This window comes from Rhododendron vialii, chromosome 4a (assembly GCF_030253575.1).
Source record: "Rhododendron vialii isolate Sample 1 chromosome 4a, ASM3025357v1".
NCBI lineage: Eukaryota > Viridiplantae > Streptophyta > Magnoliopsida > Ericales > Ericaceae > Rhododendron > Rhododendron vialii.
This window is the reverse complement of record NC_080560.1, coordinates 5977775-5998997: the sequence shown is the minus strand read 5'-3', so window position 1 is coordinate 5998997 and position 21223 is coordinate 5977775. Positions and strand designations below refer to the sequence as shown.

Sequence of the window (21223 nt, the reverse complement as noted above, 5' to 3'; positions counted from 1 at the left end):
TTAGTTTCTTCGCCCCTTCCTTTTCGGCCTCTTTTGAGTTTTCTTTTCCCTTTCGAAGATCGCAACAAACCATTCATGATACCTCGTGGTCAGCGTTTGCCCAATAACCAACCCAACTATTAGCCCACTCCCATATCCCATCATTATGACCATCCAGTAGATACCCCTCGAAAACTTTGAATCATCGCCTTGCGAGCTATGTGCCGGTGGTGGTGGGGGTGACACTTCAGAATTTCCGCATAACATCGTCAGGGGGACACCACACAATCCCATATTCCCACCATATGAACTATTATCAAATGTATCGAATTGTTTACCTCCAGGTATGGGGCCAATGAGACGGTTATGAGAAACATTTAGGACTGAGAGGAAAGTGAGTTTGGTCAGTTGCTGAGGGATCTTTCCTGAGAGCAGGTTTCGAGATAGGTCCAATGATTCCAAGTTCGGTAGATTTGCCAAGGATGACGGGATGATGCCAATGAGGTTGTTTTCCGAAATATTTAGCGCTTGAAGTCCACTGAGACTTCCAAGGGATTCTGGAATTTCACCACTGAACTTGTTGTCTGAAAGATCAACAGCTACAAATACACTTTGGATCTTCTCATAAAGTAGTTTTGTCCCTTTGCTGGATATAGTTATTGAATAGGTAAAACCCCTTGAATAAACAATATTTTCCACCGTTGTAGCTAGTGGTTTCTCCACTTGCATATATGTTGAATTCTCTTTCCCGACCACTTTCATTGCATTCCAGTTCTGGAAGTACTCTGACGGCAATGTACCAAAGAAACCATTGTGAGAGAGGTCAATGATCCTCAACTTCGGAAACTTCAAATTGGTTTTAGGATTCTCAATGGTACCATAGAATCTGTTAGATCGAAGAATAAGAACCTGTAACTCAGGAAGAGATCCCAACCAAAAGGGGAAAAAATCCTCGATCTGATTATCTCCCAGAAGAAGAATTTCAAGCGTTGTACAATTGGCCAAAGAACGTGGTACTCCCCCATGCAATTGATTCTGACTTAAGTCAATCAACTTGATTCCCCTCATGAACGTTTGAGGCACGGTACCGTGTAAGTTGTTGTAACTTAGATTGAGCATCAACAGAGAACCACTACTAGAACTGGCCAAGCATTGAGGAATGGCCCCGCTTAAGTTATTATCAGACAAGTCAAGTGCAAAAAGAGCTCTATTTTGGCAGAATGATGTTGGGACTTTTCCAGTTAGTAAATTACCAGCGACTCTATAAGAAAGGACAGATGGTGGTGGAAGAGGAAGTGGTCCTTGCAGTCTGTTAAAGCTGAAATCTAGGGATTCTAGATGGTTGAGTTCAGAGATTGAGCTCGGAAACATGCCACATAGTTGATTTTTTGAAAGGTCTAGAATGGTTAATCTGGTGAGGTTCGAAAGCCAAGATGGGATTTCACCAAATAACTCATTGTGGATGAGAACCAACAAAGATAGCTGGGTCATGTTCGCAAGAGACAGTGGTAATACATCCCTTAGTTTCGTATTGTCAAGTACTAGTATAACAAGTTTTGATAGCTTTCCAAGGGGTTGTGCATCAAAAGTACCGCCACTGAGTCCTAAGACAGTGAGTTTTGATAAGTTTGCTATTGATGAAGGAACCTGTCCCCAAAAATTATTTCCGTGAACATCCAGAAACATGAGCTGGGCCAGATTGCCTAGCGAGCTTGGAAGCATCCCATACAAATTGGACTCTCCTAATCCCAACACGTTTAAGGAATGAAGGTTCCCAATGGAATTTGGAAGCAATCCGGAAAATTTTGTCCTCGAAATCTTCAATTCCTCAAGTGGACTACCATATGAAAATTCAGGAAGATAACCAAATAGGTTTTCATTGGTTGACACGCGTAAAATTCGTAGGTTTGGTAGATGAAAAATGCCCATTGGGAATTCACCATAAAGCAAACAGTTCCTAAGATTAAGACCTGTCAGAGAGGTCATGTTTGATAAAGCACGTGGCACCATAGAAGATACGTTCACAGCACTGAGGTCAAGTTCTTTCAGGTTGGTGAGGTTTTGAACTAGGTCTCTCAGACTGAGTTTTTCAAGTTTCAAAAGATGTCCGGTAGAAGTAGAATATGGGTCAAAATATCCACACAGATCAAGGAAAGTCAATTGGGAAAGAGAGGAGATCTCTGAAGGGATCTGACCGGAAAAAAAGGAGTTGTGTAGGTTGAGACTCTTTAGTTTCGAAAGTTTTTCAATTCCGGTCGGAATTTGAGAATAATTGAAGTGATTGTGAGCGAGGTTCAGCCTCCGTAGGTGAACAAGGCTGAAGAGGCTGCTGTTGGAGTTGATAGAACCATAGAGGAAGCTGCTACTGAGGTCGAGACCAATCACATGACCGGTGTTGTGGTCACACTCCACGCCATCCCACGAGCAGCAATTGCTAGCATTTCCATCAAGCTTCCATGACTTGATCTTCGGATAAGCAGAAGGGTTGTTGGCAGAAGCAAACTTCTTGATGTCAAAGCTACGCTTGAACTGCAGCAAGGCTGATCTCTCATCGTCATGGCATAGTGGCTGCGCAGAAGAGTAAGAGTTAGTAAAAATAGCAAGATTAAAGCAACAGAAGATCATCAGGAACATGTGAAGATACAAAGATGAATCCATCATGTATAAGTAGCTATCTTAGAGATAATGCCCTTAATGTGCTTTTATACAGTCCAGTAGCTAACTTTTAAAGTCAAGTCCACCCACGGAACTTGTCGGAAATAGCTTTGTTTGTTTTTTTTGCACAGAAATAGATGGGCACATCGATCTACATCTATCCAATCTTTCTGAATTTTAATTTTATATCAGTAGTAACTAAGGAAGTTTTACTTGTGAACAATACTAACACGTAAGACGTAAGGATATTTCTAAAAAGATGGCGTGTCACTTTGGAAACTGCTACGACACTTGATCCCCGGCCGGTTATTTTGGTGAATGTATGCGTTTCGTGAATTAATTTTTCTTAAATGATCTTGATTTCTTTTATTAATTTGTTTTGACGGAATATTAATCTGCAATTCTGCATGACCTCTTGCTGTTTAAGTTATCAAATATTAAATTTTAAAAAAAATGTCATGTTACACTTGTTATTATGCATCGTTTAATCAAATTAATTTCTCTCTCTCTCTCTCTCTCTCTCTCACACACACACATATGTGTATATATATTTATATATATTTCTAGCGGATACCCTTAAAATCACGTTATGATTACATTGACAGCTCGGATCATCAAAATTTGATTGGGAACTATGAGATGTTTCCTTAGATGTTTTTATAGGTGTCTCCGGAATTGCCCCGTGTGTGTGTGTCTATATATATATATATATATTTGTAGGTATATAGCACAGTCAAGGTCTCCTCCGCGTGCCTGTCATGTCCGGCAAAATTTGAATATTTTGTCCTGTTACTTGACTTAATGCCTTCCATTGGCTCTCGGACATGTTTGATGTTCATTTTGTGGACTTCACAGTGCATTAGCGAAACATAATTACATCTAATAGGAATGGGTACCAGTTAGAAAAACGCTCTTGTCACGAAACGGTCAACACACGGCAAAAGACTTCTACAAAAGAGCCAAACATGATCGATTGATCGTGTTCTACTGGCAAGAAGCTCTAACATAAAAATTAAGAGCTTCAGATCACACCATTCAAGACACATAAAAGGTGGAAAGAAAAATGGGCAAATTTCACTCAGACCCCCTAAGGTATCTAACAATGACAGAAGGTACCCCTTAGTTTTCAAAAATGATAGAAACCTCCCCTATTTCACAGTTTGGGTTTCATTCCGTTAGTTCCGTTAGTGAAATGGACGGAAAATGTACGGAAATGTACGAAAAATGAAATCTTCAATTTTATTTAGTTCTACAGCTATCTTAGGGCTCTCATTGAAAATCCTAGAGCCAAAAATTAATTATAATCATTTAGAATAAAATGATTAAAAAAATAAAATCTTCGCACCGATTCAAACAGATTAAAATTTGGAGCATTTAAATTTTTGCTCTTCATTCAGTTTTAAGGATTTCAATGAAGAGCACATACTTAAGTGCTCCAATTTTCAATCCATTTGAATCGGTGCGAAGATCTTATTTTTTTGATTATTTTATCCTAAAGTGCAATAATTAATTTTTCGTTCTAAGATTTTCAATGAGAGCCCTAAGATAGTTGTAAAACTAAATGAAGAGGAGATATTTAAGTGCTCAAATTTTTAATTCGTTAGAATCGGTGCGAAAATCTTATTTTTCTGATTATTTTATCCTAAAGGGTCATAATTAATTTTTCGCTCTAAGGCTTTCAATGAGAGCTCTAAGAAAACCATAGAACCAAATGAAGAGCAGATACTTTAGTGCTCCAATTTTTAATTCGTTTGAATAGGTGCGAAGATTTTTATTTTTTTATCATTTTATCCTAAATGGTCATAGTTAATTTTTGGCCCCAAGGCTTTCAATGAGAGCCATGAGAGAGCCATAGAACCAAATGAAGAGAAGATACTTAAGTGCTCCAATTTTTAATCCGTTTGAATCTGTACGAAGATCTTATTTTTCTGATTATTTTATCCTAAAGGGTCATAATTAATTTTTTTCTCTAGGACTTTCAATAAGAGCCCTAAGATAGCTGTAGAATTAAATAAAATTGAAGATTTCATTTTCCGTATACTTTCCGTTCATTTTACTAACGGAACTAACGGAATGAAATCCAAACTGTGAAATAGGGAAGGTTTTTGTCATTTTTGAAAACTGAGGGGTACCTTCTGTCATTGTCAGATACCTCAGGGGGTTTGAGTGAAATTTGTCCAAGAAAAATTCATAAAAAGTAGTAGTTCATACTTCTTATCTTTAGTAACGAAATTTTCGTTTTTTCAGTAAAGGTGGTTCATACTTCTTATACAAACCTCGAGCAAATTTCACTCTTAAGAACCAAGTTGTAAAGATTGGGTGTCCAAGAACTTATATGCTCAACGCCAAACATATGATTAGCGACTTAGATATTGAAAGTGACTAACTCGATGCTTCGCTTGCGTATCGGTATGCAATATTTTGCAAAGCCAATTTATGGGTTGCCTCCTTTGAGGCTGGTAAAATACAACTTGAGTCGGAAAAAAAAAAAGCCAAGTATTTCAAATACACGTGGTTTAGGTTGTTTTTTTTTTAACAGAATAAATGGCCGCATGTATGTACATCTATACAATCTTTCTGAATTTTGCATCTTATATCAGTTGAAACGAAGGAAGTTTTACTTGTGAATAATAACGCCTAAGTAGTAAGGACATTTCTAAAAAGGCGGGGTGTCTCGTTAGACACTGCTATAACACTTGTCAGACAATCCCTCGTGATCCCCAGTTATTTTAGGTACACAACAATTCAAACATAACACCGAACACAACCATTTTAATAATACTCGTACCATTTTGGCAAAAAAAAAAAAAGGGTTATCAAATATTAAATTTAAAAAATTGTCATGTTATACTTGTTATTATGTATCTTTTAATCCAATTTCTTAAATATATATGTCTACATTCATACATGTACGTATAAATATATGGCTTGAGAATTTTTGGGTGTGGCGGTACCTGTCGGTGATCTCAGCCATCCAAACGTGTTTTGGACGACAAGATTTACTCCCTCTCTGTCCCCTAACCCGACCACTCTCTCCCCTATTTTTCTCTCTCTATAATCCGGACGTTCAAAACACGTTTGAACGGTTGGGATCGCTGACGAGGTACCATGTGCGTGGTATCCGCCCCACACCCAAAATTTCTCATATGGCTTGCAAAAATATTAATATAATAACCGAGCTCAGTTTTTGAATCTTACATACATACATAAATCTAACGGCCTGGAGTGGTTCTGTAAATCCAATAGTGGGGATCCTAGGGTCATTTTTGGGAAGATCTAAATCAATCACACACACACACACACACTCTCTCTCTCTCTCTCTCTCTCTCTCTCTCTCTCTCTCTCTCTTATTCCAAATCCGATTTCAAAATACTCTCTTTCTCTCATTTTTTTTTTAAAAATCAATACCAAACAAGAATTTCATAGATAATATGAGCTCTCTCTCTCTCTCTCTCTCTCTCTCTCTCTCATTCTTTAAAAAATCAATACCACAGTGGGAATTCCATAGATAATATGAGATTCTCATAGTCATCCCTATAGGCAAGTGTTGATTGTGAACTTGAGATCATTGTGTCAACTAGGTTTAATTACGATTATGATTTATTCAATAGGGAGAAAATATTGAGAATACTGCAGTCATCAAGTCTTAGACCATGGATTCATAAGGGTGAAAACTCCCATTAAAGGGAGAGAACCAAATCAACAAAGCCTAAAACAAACGAAATCAGAAAGAGACAGCGAAAAAAAACCTGGCCGAGAATGCTGTCGCCGAAAGCCACCACACCGAATCCGTCGGCTTATTCGCCGGATGAGCAAAACCAAGCCAATCTTCACTAGATCAGCCCCAGCAAGGCCGGACAAGCAGACAAAGGAAAGAGGGGGAGGGTGGTGGGGGAGGGGGGCAATTCATTTAGGTTTGAATGGGCAATAAAAAATCATATACCTGAACGTGTTGTTTAGGTTCTGAAAATTGTGTTTATTGTGGACGGTTGATGGTTAGGATTTGCAAATGCCTTCTAATTGCTACGTAATTGATTTGAACGATTCAGTTGTTGCAAACTCAAGATCAAGTTGCACCGAACCTTAAGGCATGGGCAGTTTGCTCACACTTAGGACACTCGAAGCCATATCGAATACCAAATTCTTCTAATGAAGGCACGGGCATGCGCTTGTAAGTTAAATATCCTATATTCAAGGTCTCTCCTCGGCATGCCTGTCATGTCCGGCATAATTTCAAAATCTTGCCTTGTTACCTGACTTAATGCCTTCCATAGACTCAATGTAGACTTAATGCTCTCGGACATGTTTGATGTGCATTTTCTCCCCAAGATGTGGACTCACTCGAGACTTTCATATTATCAACTTATGCTTTTATGGACTACCAAACTAGCAATAGGGGACATGGTCATGGAAGTAAGACTTAAAACCTCTAACTTTCTTCTTTCATTTTGAGTCGGCAAATAATGTCACCAGTTTCCTGAATCCTCGCCATGATTATATACGGCCTCAGTCCCCAATTGTTAGCCCTTTTTTGGGAATTTCAACTTATTAAGGGGCATAATCGTTGCGCTTTGTATATTTTGATGTTTTGGTTTTTCTTATTACCCTCAAAAGTAAGGAGACAGCATCATTAGATTTCTAAGTTGCTTTTCTAATTTAAAAAGAAAAGAGAAAAAGGTAGTCTTGTCAACGATGAGGGTATAACATATTCATTATAAATTTTAAGCAGAAACGCGGATTTATGAATAAATTGGGCTCATCCTGCATGTGTATTGATTGCTGAGTGGCCAAAACTGGGAACAAGAGTTTTATTTGAGCTTTGAGATGGAATGTAAGGAATAACGATAAAGCTATTTGGGGAGGTAAGGGAGGCTGTGTCTGGGAAGCACCGGGAAGGCAAAGTGACAGAGTCACAGACGACAAGGTGAAAGCAATAGGATGTAGTCATCGTGACCTCCTCGAGATTAATCATGCCCACTTGTGCCTTTCCCCTCCCGAATCAATCTGTCATGATTCTTCAAAGTGTCGTGAAATAATCGATCTCATTAGCTATGACCTCTCCTCTCACTTAATGGCAGAGGTAACTAAAGGGCCTGCCTATTCTCTTAGTCAAGCATGGATAACATAATACCAGGACTTACAATAGGAAAGATCGTGTCATTATTTTTTGCCCAATGACTTATCAAAAGGGACCATATTTTCGGGGACAGCAAAAAGTATTGAAAGGGACTAACAATTGTGGACGGGGAAGTACTACTTTATAAAGGAAATTATGTGCTGTGCAAAGCTTAGCATGAGGTATACTCCTCCAATACGAACTTCAAATGAACCAATTAAAACAATTTAGAGAACTAGTACAATTGCAAGAAGCCCGTTATACCATTACGAATAACAAGGAAAAGATAGTGGCACTTGCGTCCCCGAGAATGGCACAATTCCAGTAGTCAAAAGGCCTCCAAACTGTTGGCTTTTCCCTAGCCTAACCTTGGTTTTTTGGAGGAGGAATATCAAAGAAATTGGGACAAATGGTGGCTGCCCATTTCTTGGCAAAAAACAGGAAGAAACAGGGGAAGAGCTCTCAGGAAAGCAGAGGAAACGAAACGAGAAGTGGGGCTGCTCTCACACACTTGCCCTACGTTCTTTTCATTTCACTTTAAATACTACTAGCTTTCTTACATACAAAATGGATACGGGCTTCCCCAAACACTTGGGCCCATTAAATAAAAGAAGATAAAGCTAGCCCATTACAAATATAAAAACATGGTCCAAATACAAACATAACATTTGGTCCAATTACAAAAAGATAATAAAGCATTAATTTTAACACTCCCCCTTAATGCTTTGTTGTAACATCCAACATTTCTCTAAAATATTGAAATTTTTCCTTTGAAAGAGCTTTGGTGAAGATGTCCGCCACTTGGTCTTCGGTTGCACAATACTCAAGTTGAATCTCTTCATCTTCCACGGCCTCTCGAATGAAGTGATGCTTAATGGCAATGTGTTTGGTGCGGCTATGGTAGACGGGATTCTTTGTCATTGCAATTGCGGATTTGTTGTCACACAAAATTGGAGTAGCTTCTCCTTGCTTTTCACCAACATCTTCCAAAATCCTCCTTAGCCATATTGCTTGAGAGGTTGCCAATGATGCCGACACGTACTCGGCCTCGGCGGTAGATTGCGCCACGGTTTGTTGATTCTTAGATGCCCATGAGAAGACACCCAAGCCAAGAGAAAAAGCATATGCGGAAGTGTTCTTCATATCATCAACACATCCGGCCCAATTACTATCACAAAATCCTAGCAATTTGGTATCAACATTCTTCTCATATAAAATGCCATAATCAAGTGTTCCTTGTAAGTATCTCAAGACCCTCTTAGCCACTCCAAAATGAGTTTGGCTTGCATTGTGCATGAAACGGGATAACATGCTTGTAGCATACATGATATCCGGCCTTGTGATAGTCAAGTACAACAAGCTTTCAACCAAGCTTCTATAAAGAGATTCATCCACCTTTTTGCTTCCATCTTCTTTTGACAATTTCTCATTCACAATCAAGGGAGTTGCAACCGGCTTGCATTCTCTCATCTTGAACTTCTCAAGAAGAGTTCTGGCATACTTTCTTTGGCAAATGAAAATATCATCTTTACTTTGATAAATTTCAATGCCCAAGAAATAATGCAAGAGACCCAAATCACTCATTTCATACTTCTTCATCATGTCTCTTTTAAAATCCTCAATCATTTTCACATTGCTACCGGTAAAAACCAAATCATCAACATAGATAGAAACAATGAGAATACCGGTGTTACCTTGCCTCTTAATGTACAAGGTTGGCTCACTTTTGCATCTTTGAAATACTTTTTCATTGAAGTAAGAGTCAATCTCACTATACCATGCCCGAGGTGCTTACTTTAGCCCATATAAAGCCTTCTTCAACTTGTATATCTTTTGTTCCTTGCCTTTGACAATCAAACCTTGAGGTTGATCAACAAATACTTCTTCCTCCAAGACACCATTCAAGAAGGCCGATTTCACATCAAGTTGATACAAAAACCATCCCTTCGATGCCACTAAGGCAACAAGAGATCTAATTGTGTCATGTTGAGCCACCGGTGCAAATGTCTCTTGAAAATCAATTCCGGGTTGTTGAGAATACTCTTTTGCAACAAGTCTTGCTTTGTGCTTTTGAATGGAATCATCGGGATTGAGCTTTGTTTTGAAAATCCACTTCACACCAATAACTTCTTTGTCTTTTGGCCTCTCCACCAACTCCTAAGTTTTGTTCTTCTCGATGACATGAATTTCCTCTTCCATAGCTTTCTTTCAAGCTTCCTCCTTAATTGCTTCTTCAAAGGTCTCCGGTTCAACAACACAAAGATTACAACTTGCATACACATCACTAAGGCTTTTCATTCTTCTTGGAGTTGAACTTGGAGATGAGGAACTTGAGCTTGATGGAGAAGTTGGAGGAGTTTGTTTTGAAGCTTCAAGATCATCACATTCTTCATCTTCTTGACTCTCCCCGTTCTTCATAATTGAAAGGGACTTGGTTTTGCACCACATTTCTCTTCCAATCCCAATATGCCTTCTCATATAAAAGAACATCTCTAGAAATGATCACATTGTTTCTGGTCAAATTGAAGAGTCTATAGCCCTTTGATTGGGAGCTATAACCCACAAAAATACACTTTTGACTAGTTTCATCAAGTTTGCTCCTTTTTACTTTTGGAACATGAGCGTAAAAAATGAACCCAAAAACCTTCAAGTGATTCACGGATGACTTTCTTCCACTCCAAGCTTGAAATGGAGTAATATTTTCAACGGCCTTTGTTGGGCATCGGTTCATCAAATAGACCGCCGTATAGACGGCTTCACCCCAAAAAGTCTTAGGCAATCCCTTCTCATGTAACATTGATTTTGACATCTCCTCTATAGTTCTATTCTTCCTCTCGGCCACTTCACTTTGTTGTAGAGTGTACCCAACTGTTAGTTGCCTTTCCATGCCAATGTCTTCACAAAATTTATAGAATTCATTTGAAGTATACTCGCCACCCCTATCACTTCTCAAAACTTTCATTAGAGATAGCCACTTTGTCTTTCCACAAGGCTTTGAAACTTTTTGAAACTTGAGAAAACATCCAATTTTTGCCTCATGAAATAAACCCATGTCATTCTAAAAAAATCATCAATAAAAATGATAAAGTACTTGTTACCTCCATGAGTTAGCATATCCATAGGCCCGCACACATCGGTATGAACAAGCTCTAATGGTGCTCTAGCCCTCCACGCCTTGTCTTTTGGAAATGACTCCCGGTGATGCTTTCCAAGTGCACAATCTTCACAAACTTGCTTGACTTCATGAATAGTTGGCAAGCCATACACCATGTTCTTTTGTTGTAAGTTCCTCATGTCACGCCCTCGATTTTCAACATAATAAAGTAATACATTTCAATAAAAGAGAAACCTCGCATATCATATACGTTACCCAAATGAGTTTCCCACCTGTTTAATTTACAAACAAGTCCTTAAGTTTAGATAATTACAACTTTAGTCAAAAGAAAATTCAGTAATAATTAGTTACAAAACCACCTTTAACAAAATGAGATCTTCACAAAGATGACGAAATAACCAGTGAAGTCAGCTTCCAAAAGTCTTTTACTGTCAAGCACACAATGCATGCAATAATTTGCCCGGCATCAGAACCTGAAAAGAAAGATTTGGTTGAGCTACACTAGCCCAGTAGAAAATTCTAAACTCAAGCTATATGTAATTTGAATGAACCATGCACCGAGAATGGATGAGTACTGACAGATACGCCTATACCACAAATGACTACCAACAAGCTGCGTATTATCGCCTAAGAGTCCTAGACTTCAGATCAATGTCACTATCCGTTTACTTCTTTAACTAGTTACGTTATTAAACTCACGTCATCCCACATTTGTCTATAATCAAATCAAAATATCTTATTATTCTTCGTATGGTAGTACAATCTTTCTCGTGTCCACATTGATCTTCATTAAATCCCTTAATTGCAACACCTTTCTTTTCCTTTAATCCGGTATTTCCCATCAAATAATCACTAGGGTCACCTCGGGTCTAGTTCCCTCGAGCGCAGGGTCACCCCGAGTCTTTTCCCTCAATAACAATAATCAGGTGGGGTCACCTTGGGTCTAGTTCCCTCGAGCGCAGGGTCACCCCAAGTCTTTTCCTCCAATAATATGAATCAGTTGGGTCACCTCGGGTCTAGTTCCCTCGAGCGCAGGGTCACCCCGAGTCTTTTCCCTCAATAACGACCACTTGGGTCACCTTTCACACTTTTCACAATCGACATCATTTCATAATCAATTTCATCATCCCTTTAACGGTTATACCACTGAATTTTAATTAGTCATTATGTGACTCCACAAATATACATGTTCATGCCTCCTCTTTTGTTTACATACCCGCATCTTACATGACGTACTAAGCCCATACATAAATTCCTACAATACTCTGTCCATTAGTTATTCACTTTCATTCCGCTTCCCATTTCACAAACATCCATTCATTCAATTAAATCCAAAGACCATTTAATCAATCGCATGGTATTATAAGACCAACAATCTACCATATCGCATATACTCAAATACACACGTCCTCACCGTACCCCTAAGTACACCCCCGTACCTTCGCATACCACATATCAACCCACGACTAGGCTCTACGATGCCCGATTATCTAGTTTCTATACTCGGAGTCTGTAAAAGCATGCACTGTGGGAATCTAAGAATCTTACGAGTTAAGAGAGAAAACGGATTGCAAAACTACTCATCAAATCCCTAGACATGTTCACTCTAGTCCATTGAATGCCACTCTAAGTGAGGAACGAGTAATACTCACCAAAACACTTGGAATGATGCGTAAACAAACTCATAAGAGTCAAAGAAAAGCTTCGACATACGAGTTGAAGGATATAGGGAAGCAGCTGAAAGATACTGCAGCAGCTCAAATAAGCAGGTGAAAGCAGGTGAAACTTCTAGTCTCCTACCGGTAGGCAAGCAAGTCCTACCGGTAGAACTTGAAAACAGAAAGGCTAACATTCCGGTAAAACCTAGACCTACCGGTAGGTGAACAAGTCCTACCGGTAGAAACTCCAATTCACGTAACCTACCGGTAGGCAAGCAAGTCCTACCGGTAGAACTTGGGAACAGAAAGGCCAACGTTCAAATTTGTGCTTGACCTACCGGTAGGTAAGGAATCCCTACCGGTAGAAGTTCGATACGTTGAGCAGCTTTTGAGCTGCTGCTGTACGTTTGAGCTGGTTACGAAGGAATTTCTCAATCGTTCTACCGGTAGGTGAAGAGTTCCTACCGGTAGGGAATCGATTTTCTGGTAAAGTAACAACGTTCTACCGGTAGAAGGGACGGGCCTACCGGTAGGAAACCAGGAAAAACAGACAATTCTGACAGCAACTACGAATTTTCAATCCAAACTCAAACACAACATTACAAGCACGATTTATGCACTAAATCACTCATAAAACATATAAAGAGAGGTAGAATTCCCTACCTCAAGTGATTCGATCGAAACCCAAGCGATTGATCAAGCCCTAGACTCCGAAAACTTCAAAATCAACCGAATCTCCTCCTCCGAGCGAAACCCACGAAATTTCAAGCTCAACAACGTGAATGGATGAAGGTTTGGAGGTTATTTACCATGGGTTTTGAGTCCGGGTTGGAGAGGGAAAAAGAGAGTGTGTGTGTCGAGAGAGAGGGAGAGCCGAGAGAGAGACAGCCGAGAGAAAGAAGAAGAAAAAGAAAAAAAAAAAAATGAAAAGGGGAAAGATGTTCCCTGGGAATAATAGAGGTGAGGGAAATAATCCCATGCCCTCACACCACACACTCACACATGCAACTCTCATCTATTTACCTTTATATCCTTCCACAAATACGCCATTCCATATATCCACACCGTTTATCTCGACAAGCCGTACAATTATATAAAAAAAAAAATATAGGCCTAAAATACGGGTCTTTACACCCTACCCTCCTTAAAGAAATTTCGTCCTCGAAATTAGATAAGGCAAGCCTAATCATGCCAAGCATCACATCAACATACTCCAACTGTAACACTATCCATTATACAACAATTCAATAACCATCGAAGTCTACGTCTAGATTCATATCAAGCAGACCACAACAAACACACGTATATCTTTCGAACTTCGTACCCCCATTTCCACGTAACCATGCACTAACAACATCAGCTTACCTTTCAACAATGGACTACGCGAGTCTAAGGTACGCATCGGTTTCTCATCATAGGACACTTGAACTTCTAATTCAATTTCGGACCTTTCTAACACATGCAATGGATTTATTTCATACCTCCTCAATCTCCGTATACAGAATGCGTCATATATTTTGAAAAAGTTAGGCGGCAACGTCAAACGGTTCACAGTTTCTAAACTTTTCTTTATTATACAAATCCTATACACAATTATCTATCTCACTATAGAGATCTTACCTCCTAAGTATAACCGGATAATCCAATTGACTTCCCGAGACTTCCATCTAGAATGGGCGGTGATCAAGCGCCTCTTCCAAGTGGATTTCACCGGTTGTCGCCTGGGTATCCCAAAACATGCACATAGTGTCCGACACTTAAACTATCTTTCTTACGGTGAACGCTTCCTTTCTGCCCAAAACGAGACAAACCCCAACGCAACTATGCTTTACGAAGTTCATGATTTCCCTTCTTCAAATAACATTGGGTGACGTTGACAGTCAACACAATCCTTTGGTCGGCCCTCCGCAGTTAGCAATCTTTGACGATCTTTACCTTTCTCTTTTCGGTCATTCTCCCTCGAGCTTCCAAATATCGTTGGCGAATCGAATTAATTGTTTTAGCGGGTCCATAACACAAGCCAGTTCTTCTAAAAGTCGCACAAAATTTTCATTCTAGGTTGGGTGATTCTATATCATGAGAAGGATTCGATTTGTCATCTCAAACGAAACGAATAAGCTACAAAACTCAAGTAGTGTCAATCAAGAATTGGAAGAATGGTAACGAGGCATCCGAAATTCAAAGAACACGTGGAATCTTCAGGACGGTTTGGCAACAATTCAAAATACCTTTTTATGACAACCCAAGAAATTTGAAATGACTGATCATAACTTTCTTATTGCTTTTCGAGTCAACAGAGTCAGTGAATAACCTTTAGCAACTGAACGATGTCGATATTAAGGATAAATACAAGAAGTGAAACAAATCTCTAGTAAGTTAACTGATACAAGATCAAAAATTTGTCCAATACCGGGAAGGGTAAGACCTTCCAACAAGTTAAGGCTGAGTGTTACAGAATGAGTCATGTGCCTCCAAAGTCAAGGAACCACGACAGAGTAAAATAACACTTAAAGTAATTTCCACAATTGAATTTGTATTGAACGGTGTCAATGAATAGACATCAATAGGTATGTCACCACAAGATTGACTCCAACCATGGAAATTCGAACCAACCGAATAGGCAAGGGCAAACAAATAGATACAAAGCGGATGTGAGTTCAAATCATATGACTTCTTAGTCATGGGACCAAAATGGATGATGGCCTAAGCAGGCAATAATGGGAACAAGGTCTAAATTTTGATAATGCTAACAAATTTGTATTTCATACGGTACATAGCCAAAGGTTGGGTTCAATAGATTGATGTTGCAAATTAAATACTTATATGGAATAACGGTTACAAGCAAACGACGAAAATGGTAATTGCATCAAGGAAATCCAAACTGACCAATGAAAATTTATCTCAAGCAGGGTAATGTCAAAATAAGACCTTGAATAGGGAACGAGGAACATTTGTCAAATTTGATAGCAACAGTGTCATAAGATACTTCGCTACAAGAATTTAAATATGCCCAAGAAAAGCTAGGAAGGGATCGCATGATAATTGACTCAAATACTAAGAATTATAACAGGTCATCTACACGCTGGACTACACGGAAGAATAAATTACGATACAATTCTAACAATATTCAGCTTGGCCAATGAAAGATGGTAATAAAAGAAACAACTCTTCTAAAATCACATTTGAGATGTCACCACTCATTATGGATACGAACAATCCCTGTCCAAATCAAACCAAATCTCGATATAAGCAATTTAAAGAGGTCAAGGACAACACTTCAATATGGAATGATTAACCTCTAATCTCGGCAAATATGATCTATCGAGATTTCTCAACACGCGTGGACCAAGATTTCTTATTTCTATCCCAAACATGGATAAGAATAGGATTCTCAATGAGTGAAATGCTTCCAAATCAAAAGTATTGTAGAGAACGAGTAGAACGACTAGGAATAAATGATACCTCAAACAAGTGACGCTTCTAAGAGTTAGAGAATAGGGGGGGGGGGGTGGTAGTTTAGCGGCGGAACTGCATCTGTTGTTGTTTCGACGTATGTGTTTCCTGCTGCATTGAGCTCGACTCACCATGTACTCCCAATCCCCGAGGACAATTCCTTGCCATGTGGCCACGTTCATCGCAAGTATAACAAGATCCCCCACGCCGTGGACATTGAGAACGAATATGGCCAAACTGACGACATCGATAACACATAGTCTGACACTTGAGAAGAGCTCTTGGAGTCCCGATATAAAGAGGTGGCTTAAAGCCCTGCTGGTCCTGAGTAAAGTGATTTGATACTCTAGGTTTCTTCCTTTTTGAACCCTCAACACTCTCTGAAGATGATCTGGTGCTAACGACTCGATGCCTAGTTTCTCCCACATTCACACCACCTTGCGCACCTTCCAGAATGTCAACACTCTTCGCACACTCAACGATCTCAGGAAACATCGCTTCATTCTCCCCGTTGCACTACAGCCCTGGTGCTCACGATCCCCGGTCTCACCACACCTATCTCCACGTCTCGAAGACATCCTACTATGGAAGCATAACAAATGAAATCATCAACATTAGCCACCTAATTATGTGCTACAACTCTCCAACCTTTCCAACCGAAGTCAACAACTTTGCGCCACTCTATTGTGATATATATATATATGCAATGTCACATCGACATACCGACTCTTCATGCAAGCACACATGTGATTTTGTAAAAAGATGCAGCAATGTTTGAACCCATGAGACTAAAAGTCTCCCCACGGTCTCGAGGTATTCTAAACTTATGCTCTGATACCAAGTTGTCACGCCCTCGATTTTCAACATAATAAAGTAATACATTTCAATAAAAGAGAAACCTCGCATATCATATACGTTACCCAAATGAGTTTCCCACCTGTTTAATTTACAAACAAGTCCTTAAGTTTAGATAATTACAACTTTAGTCAAAAGAAAATTCAGTAATAATTAGTTACAAAACCACCTTTAACAAAATGAGATCTTCACAAAGATGACGAAATAACCAGTGAAGTCAGCTTCCAAAAGTCTTTTACTGTCAAGCACACAATGCATGCAATAATTTGCCCGGCATCAGAACCTGAAAAGAAAGATTTGGTTGAGCTACACTAGCCCAGTAGAAAATTCTAAACTCAAGCTATATGTAATTTGAATGAACCATGCACCGAGAATGGATGAGTACTGACAGATACGCCTATACCACAAATGACTACCAACAAGCTGCGTATTATCGCCTAAGAGTCCTAGACTTCAGATCAATGTCACTATCCGTTTACTTCTTTAACTAGTTACGTTATTAAACTCACGTCATCCCACATTTGTCTATAATCAAATCAAAATATCTTATTATTCTTCGTATGGTAGTACAATCTTTCTCGTGTCCACATTGATCTTCATTAAATCCCTTAATTGCAACACCTTTCTTTTCCTTTAATCCGGTATTTCCCATCAAATAATCACTAGGGTCACCTCGGGTCTAGTTCCCTCGAGCGCAGGGTCACCCCGAGTCTTTTCCCTCAATAACAATAATCAGGTGGGGTCACCTTGGGTCTAGTTCCCTCGAGCGCAGGGTCACCCCAAGTCTTTTCCTCCAATAATATGAATCAGTTGGGTCACCTCGGGTCTAGTTCCCTCGAGCGCAGGGTCACCCCGAGTCTTTTCCCTCAATAACGACCACTTGGGTCACCTTTCACACTTTTCACAATCGACATCATTTCATAATCAATTTCATCATCCCTTTAACGGTTATACCACTGAATTTTAATTAGTCATTATGTGACTCCACAAATATACATGTTCATGCCTCCTCTTTTGTTTACATACCCGCATCTTACATGACGTACTAAGCCCATACATAAATTCCTACAATACTCTGTCCATTAGTTATTCACTTTCATTCCGCTTCCCATTTCACAAACATCCATTCATTCAATTAAATCCAAAGACCATTTAATCAATCGCATGGTATTATAAGACCAACAATCTACCATATCGCATATACTCAAATACACACGTCCTCACCGTACCCCTAAGTACACCCCCGTACCTTCGCATACCACATATCAACCCACGACTAGGCTCTACGATGCCCGATTATCTAGTTTCTATACTCGGAGTCTGTAAAAGCATGCACTGTGGGAATCTAAGAATCTTACGAGTTAAGAGAGAAAACGGATTGCAAAACTACTCATCAAATCCCTAGACATGTTCACTCTAGTCCATTGAATGCCACTCTAAGTGAGGAACGAGTAATACTCACCAAAACACTTGGAATGATGCGTAAACAAACTCATAAGAGTCAAAGAAAAGCTTCGACATACGAGTTGAAGGATATAGGGAAGCAGCTGAAAGATACTGCAGCAGCTCAAATAAGCAGGTGAAAGCAGGTGAAACTTCTAGTCTCCTACCGGTAGGCAAGCAAGTCCTACCGGTAGAACTTGAAAACAGAAAGGCTAACATTCCGGTAAAACCTAGACCTACCGGTAGGTGAACAAGTCCTACCGGTAGAAACTCCAATTCACGTAACCTACCGGTAGGCAAGCAAGTCCTACCGGTAGAACTTGGGAACAGAAAGGCCAACGTTCAAATTTGTGCTTGACCTACCGGTAGGTAAGGAATCCCTACCGGTAGAAGTTCGATACGTTGAGCAGCTTTTGAGCTGCTGCTGTACGTTTGAGCTGGTTACGAAGGAATTTCTCAATCGTTCTACCGGTAGGTGAAGAGTTCCTACCGGTAGGGAATCGATTTTCTGGTAAAGTAACAACGTTCTACCGGTAGAAGGGACGGGCCTACCGGTAGGAAACCAGGAAAAACAGACAATTCTGACAGCAACTACGAATTTTCAATCCAAACTCAAACACAACATTACAAGCACGATTTATGCACTAAATCACTCATAAAACATATAAAGAGAGGTAGAATTCCCTACCTCAAGTGATTCGATCGAAACCCAAGCGATTGATCAAGCCCTAGACTCCGAAAACTTCAAAATCAACCGAATCTCCTCCTCCGAGCGAAACCCACGAAATTTCAAGCTCAACAACGTGAATGGATGAAGGTTTGGAGGTTATTTACCATGGGTTTTGAGTCCGGGTTGGAGAGGGAAAAAGAGAGTGTGTGTGTCGAGAGAGAGGGAGAGCCGAGAGAGAGACAGCCGAGAGAAAGAAGAAGAAAAAGAAAAAAAAAAAAATGAAAAGGGGAAAGATGTTCCCTGGGAATAATAGAGGTGAGGGAAATAATCCCATGCCCTCACACCACACACTCACACATGCAACTCTCATCTATTTACCTTTATATCCTTCCACAAATACGCCATTCCATATATCCACACCGTTTATCTCGACAAGCCGTACAATTATATAAAAAAAAAAATATAGGCCTAAAATACGGGTCTTTACACCTCAAGCTTTGGAAGTTCAAGTGCCCAAATCTTCTATGCCAAAGCCATGAGTCATCTAGCACATCCACCTTCAAGGCCACATTTTTGGAGTAGCAAAAAATGAGAGGGAAGCTTCTATTCTTCTCCATCTTGACTTTTGCTACAACTTGATTTCTCCCCCATTTGTCATAAATCTTGCAAGAGTTTCCTTCAAATTGGACGGTGTATCCATGCTCTATAAGTTGCCCAACACTCAACAAGTTTTGCTCAAGTCCGGAACAAGTAGCACATCCTAGATATTCCTTGTACCCTTCTTTGTCTCCACGGCAATAGTACCATTTTCTTTTGCTTGGACTAAGGCACCATTCCCCATTTTTACTTGAGAATTGGAGGAAGTATCGATCTTCACAAAGATACTCTCATCTCCGGTCATGTGGTTACTACAACCACTATCAAGGAACCACACATCATTCTTTTGCTCGGAAGCAGCTTGACAAGCATAAAACATGCACCCTCCACCTTCTTGCTCTTCGAAGTAATTAGCTTGTTGATTGTTTGTGACTCGGCAATCCTTTTTGACATACCCAAATTTGTTGCAATTGAAACATTGTGGCTTCCCTCGAAACCAACAATCTTTATCAACATGACTACCTCTTTTACAAATTCCACACCTTGGTTGAGTAGACTCATTATTCCCCCTTGCTTGAAAATTGTTTCTCCTTTGAAAATTATTTTCACTTTGAAAATTGTTCCTTCCTCTTCCTTTTCCTCTATCATTTCCACCTCTTCCTCGTTCAAAATTTCCACCAATTGAAAATCGCCCTCTAGATTGATTATGACTTGAAGAGGATACTTTCCCATGCGGTTTAGGTGTACTAACATTAAGCTTAGATTGAAAGGCACTCTCAATTGACTTTTCGGATTGCCTATTCAATCTTTGCTCAAATGTCTTAAGGGAACCCATCAATTCTTTGACACTCAAATTGGCTAAATCTTGAGTATTTTCAATAATGGCAACAATGGGATCAAACTTCTTCGGCAAATTAATTAAGATTTTCTCAACAATTTTTTGAGTAGCAACATCCTCCCCATATGTTTTCATTTGATTCACAACATCCATAAGTCTAGAAAAATAATCATTCAACAATTCACTATCCTTCATTTTAAAATTCTCATAATCTCTTCTCAAGGATTGAAGTTTGATGGTTTTTACCTTCAAATTGCCTCTATGCTCATTGTAAAGAATATCCCATGCTTTCTTGGCTTGGGTTTCATTGATAATTCTAGGAAAGAGGTTGTCGGAAATACCTTGTTGAATCATGGAGAGAGCTTTTGCATTCATCCTATTATCCACCTTCAATTGTTTCTTTTGCTCATTTGACAAAGCCACCTCCACACCTTGATAATCTTCAAACCCATCTTGAGCATATTCCCAAACATCATTTGACATAAGTTGGGTCTTCATCTTCACACACCAAAAATCATAGCTTTCTCCATTGAGAAGTAGAAAAGAAAGTGGTAGAGCTCCCATGTTTTGATTGCTTGAACTTGCCATTGTTGTAGACCTTCTAGGGTTTTGTTTTCCCTTCAAAAATCTGCACTCCTGTAGAGACCCGGAAAATTTTTTAATTTTTGAAATGTTATAAGTTAATGCGAAATTTGTGGAGTTATTTTGGTTTGGGGTTTGATCGATAGAATCGTAATTGGAGGGAGTGTTAGTGTGATTTGGTGTGTGTGTAAGTATATATAAAAGGGGTGTGTGTGTAGGGGATTAAAAACCCCAAAATCTCTGTCTCTCCTCACGTCTCCCT

At 39.5% G+C, this 21223-nt stretch overlaps 3 protein-coding genes across 3 annotated transcripts; all 3 read right to left on the bottom strand.

Moving 5' to 3' along the window:
- On the bottom strand, positions 1–2637 carry LOC131323587 (receptor-like protein 6). The gene has a single exon (XM_058355439.1). It carries the CDS (start codon positions 2635–2637, stop codon positions 1–3), a length of 2637 nt encoding a protein of 878 aa, XP_058211422.1.
- Positions 2638–8467: 5830 nt separating this feature from the next.
- Positions 8468–9834, bottom strand: LOC131323586 (uncharacterized mitochondrial protein AtMg00810-like). Its single transcript, XM_058355438.1, has 3 exons — positions 9792–9834; positions 9546–9705; positions 8468–9482 (listed from the first exon to the last, which is right to left on the bottom strand). Exons 1-3 carry the CDS (start codon positions 9832–9834, stop codon positions 8468–8470), a joined length of 1218 nt encoding a protein of 405 aa, XP_058211421.1.
- Positions 9835–19704: 9870 nt separating this feature from the next.
- Positions 19705–20967, bottom strand: LOC131323584 (uncharacterized). The gene is made up of 2 exons (XM_058355437.1): positions 20293–20967; positions 19705–19983 (listed from the first exon to the last, which is right to left on the bottom strand). Exons 1-2 carry the CDS (start codon positions 20965–20967, stop codon positions 19705–19707), a joined length of 954 nt encoding a protein of 317 aa, XP_058211420.1.
- Between the last annotated feature and the right edge of the window lie 256 nt (positions 20968–21223).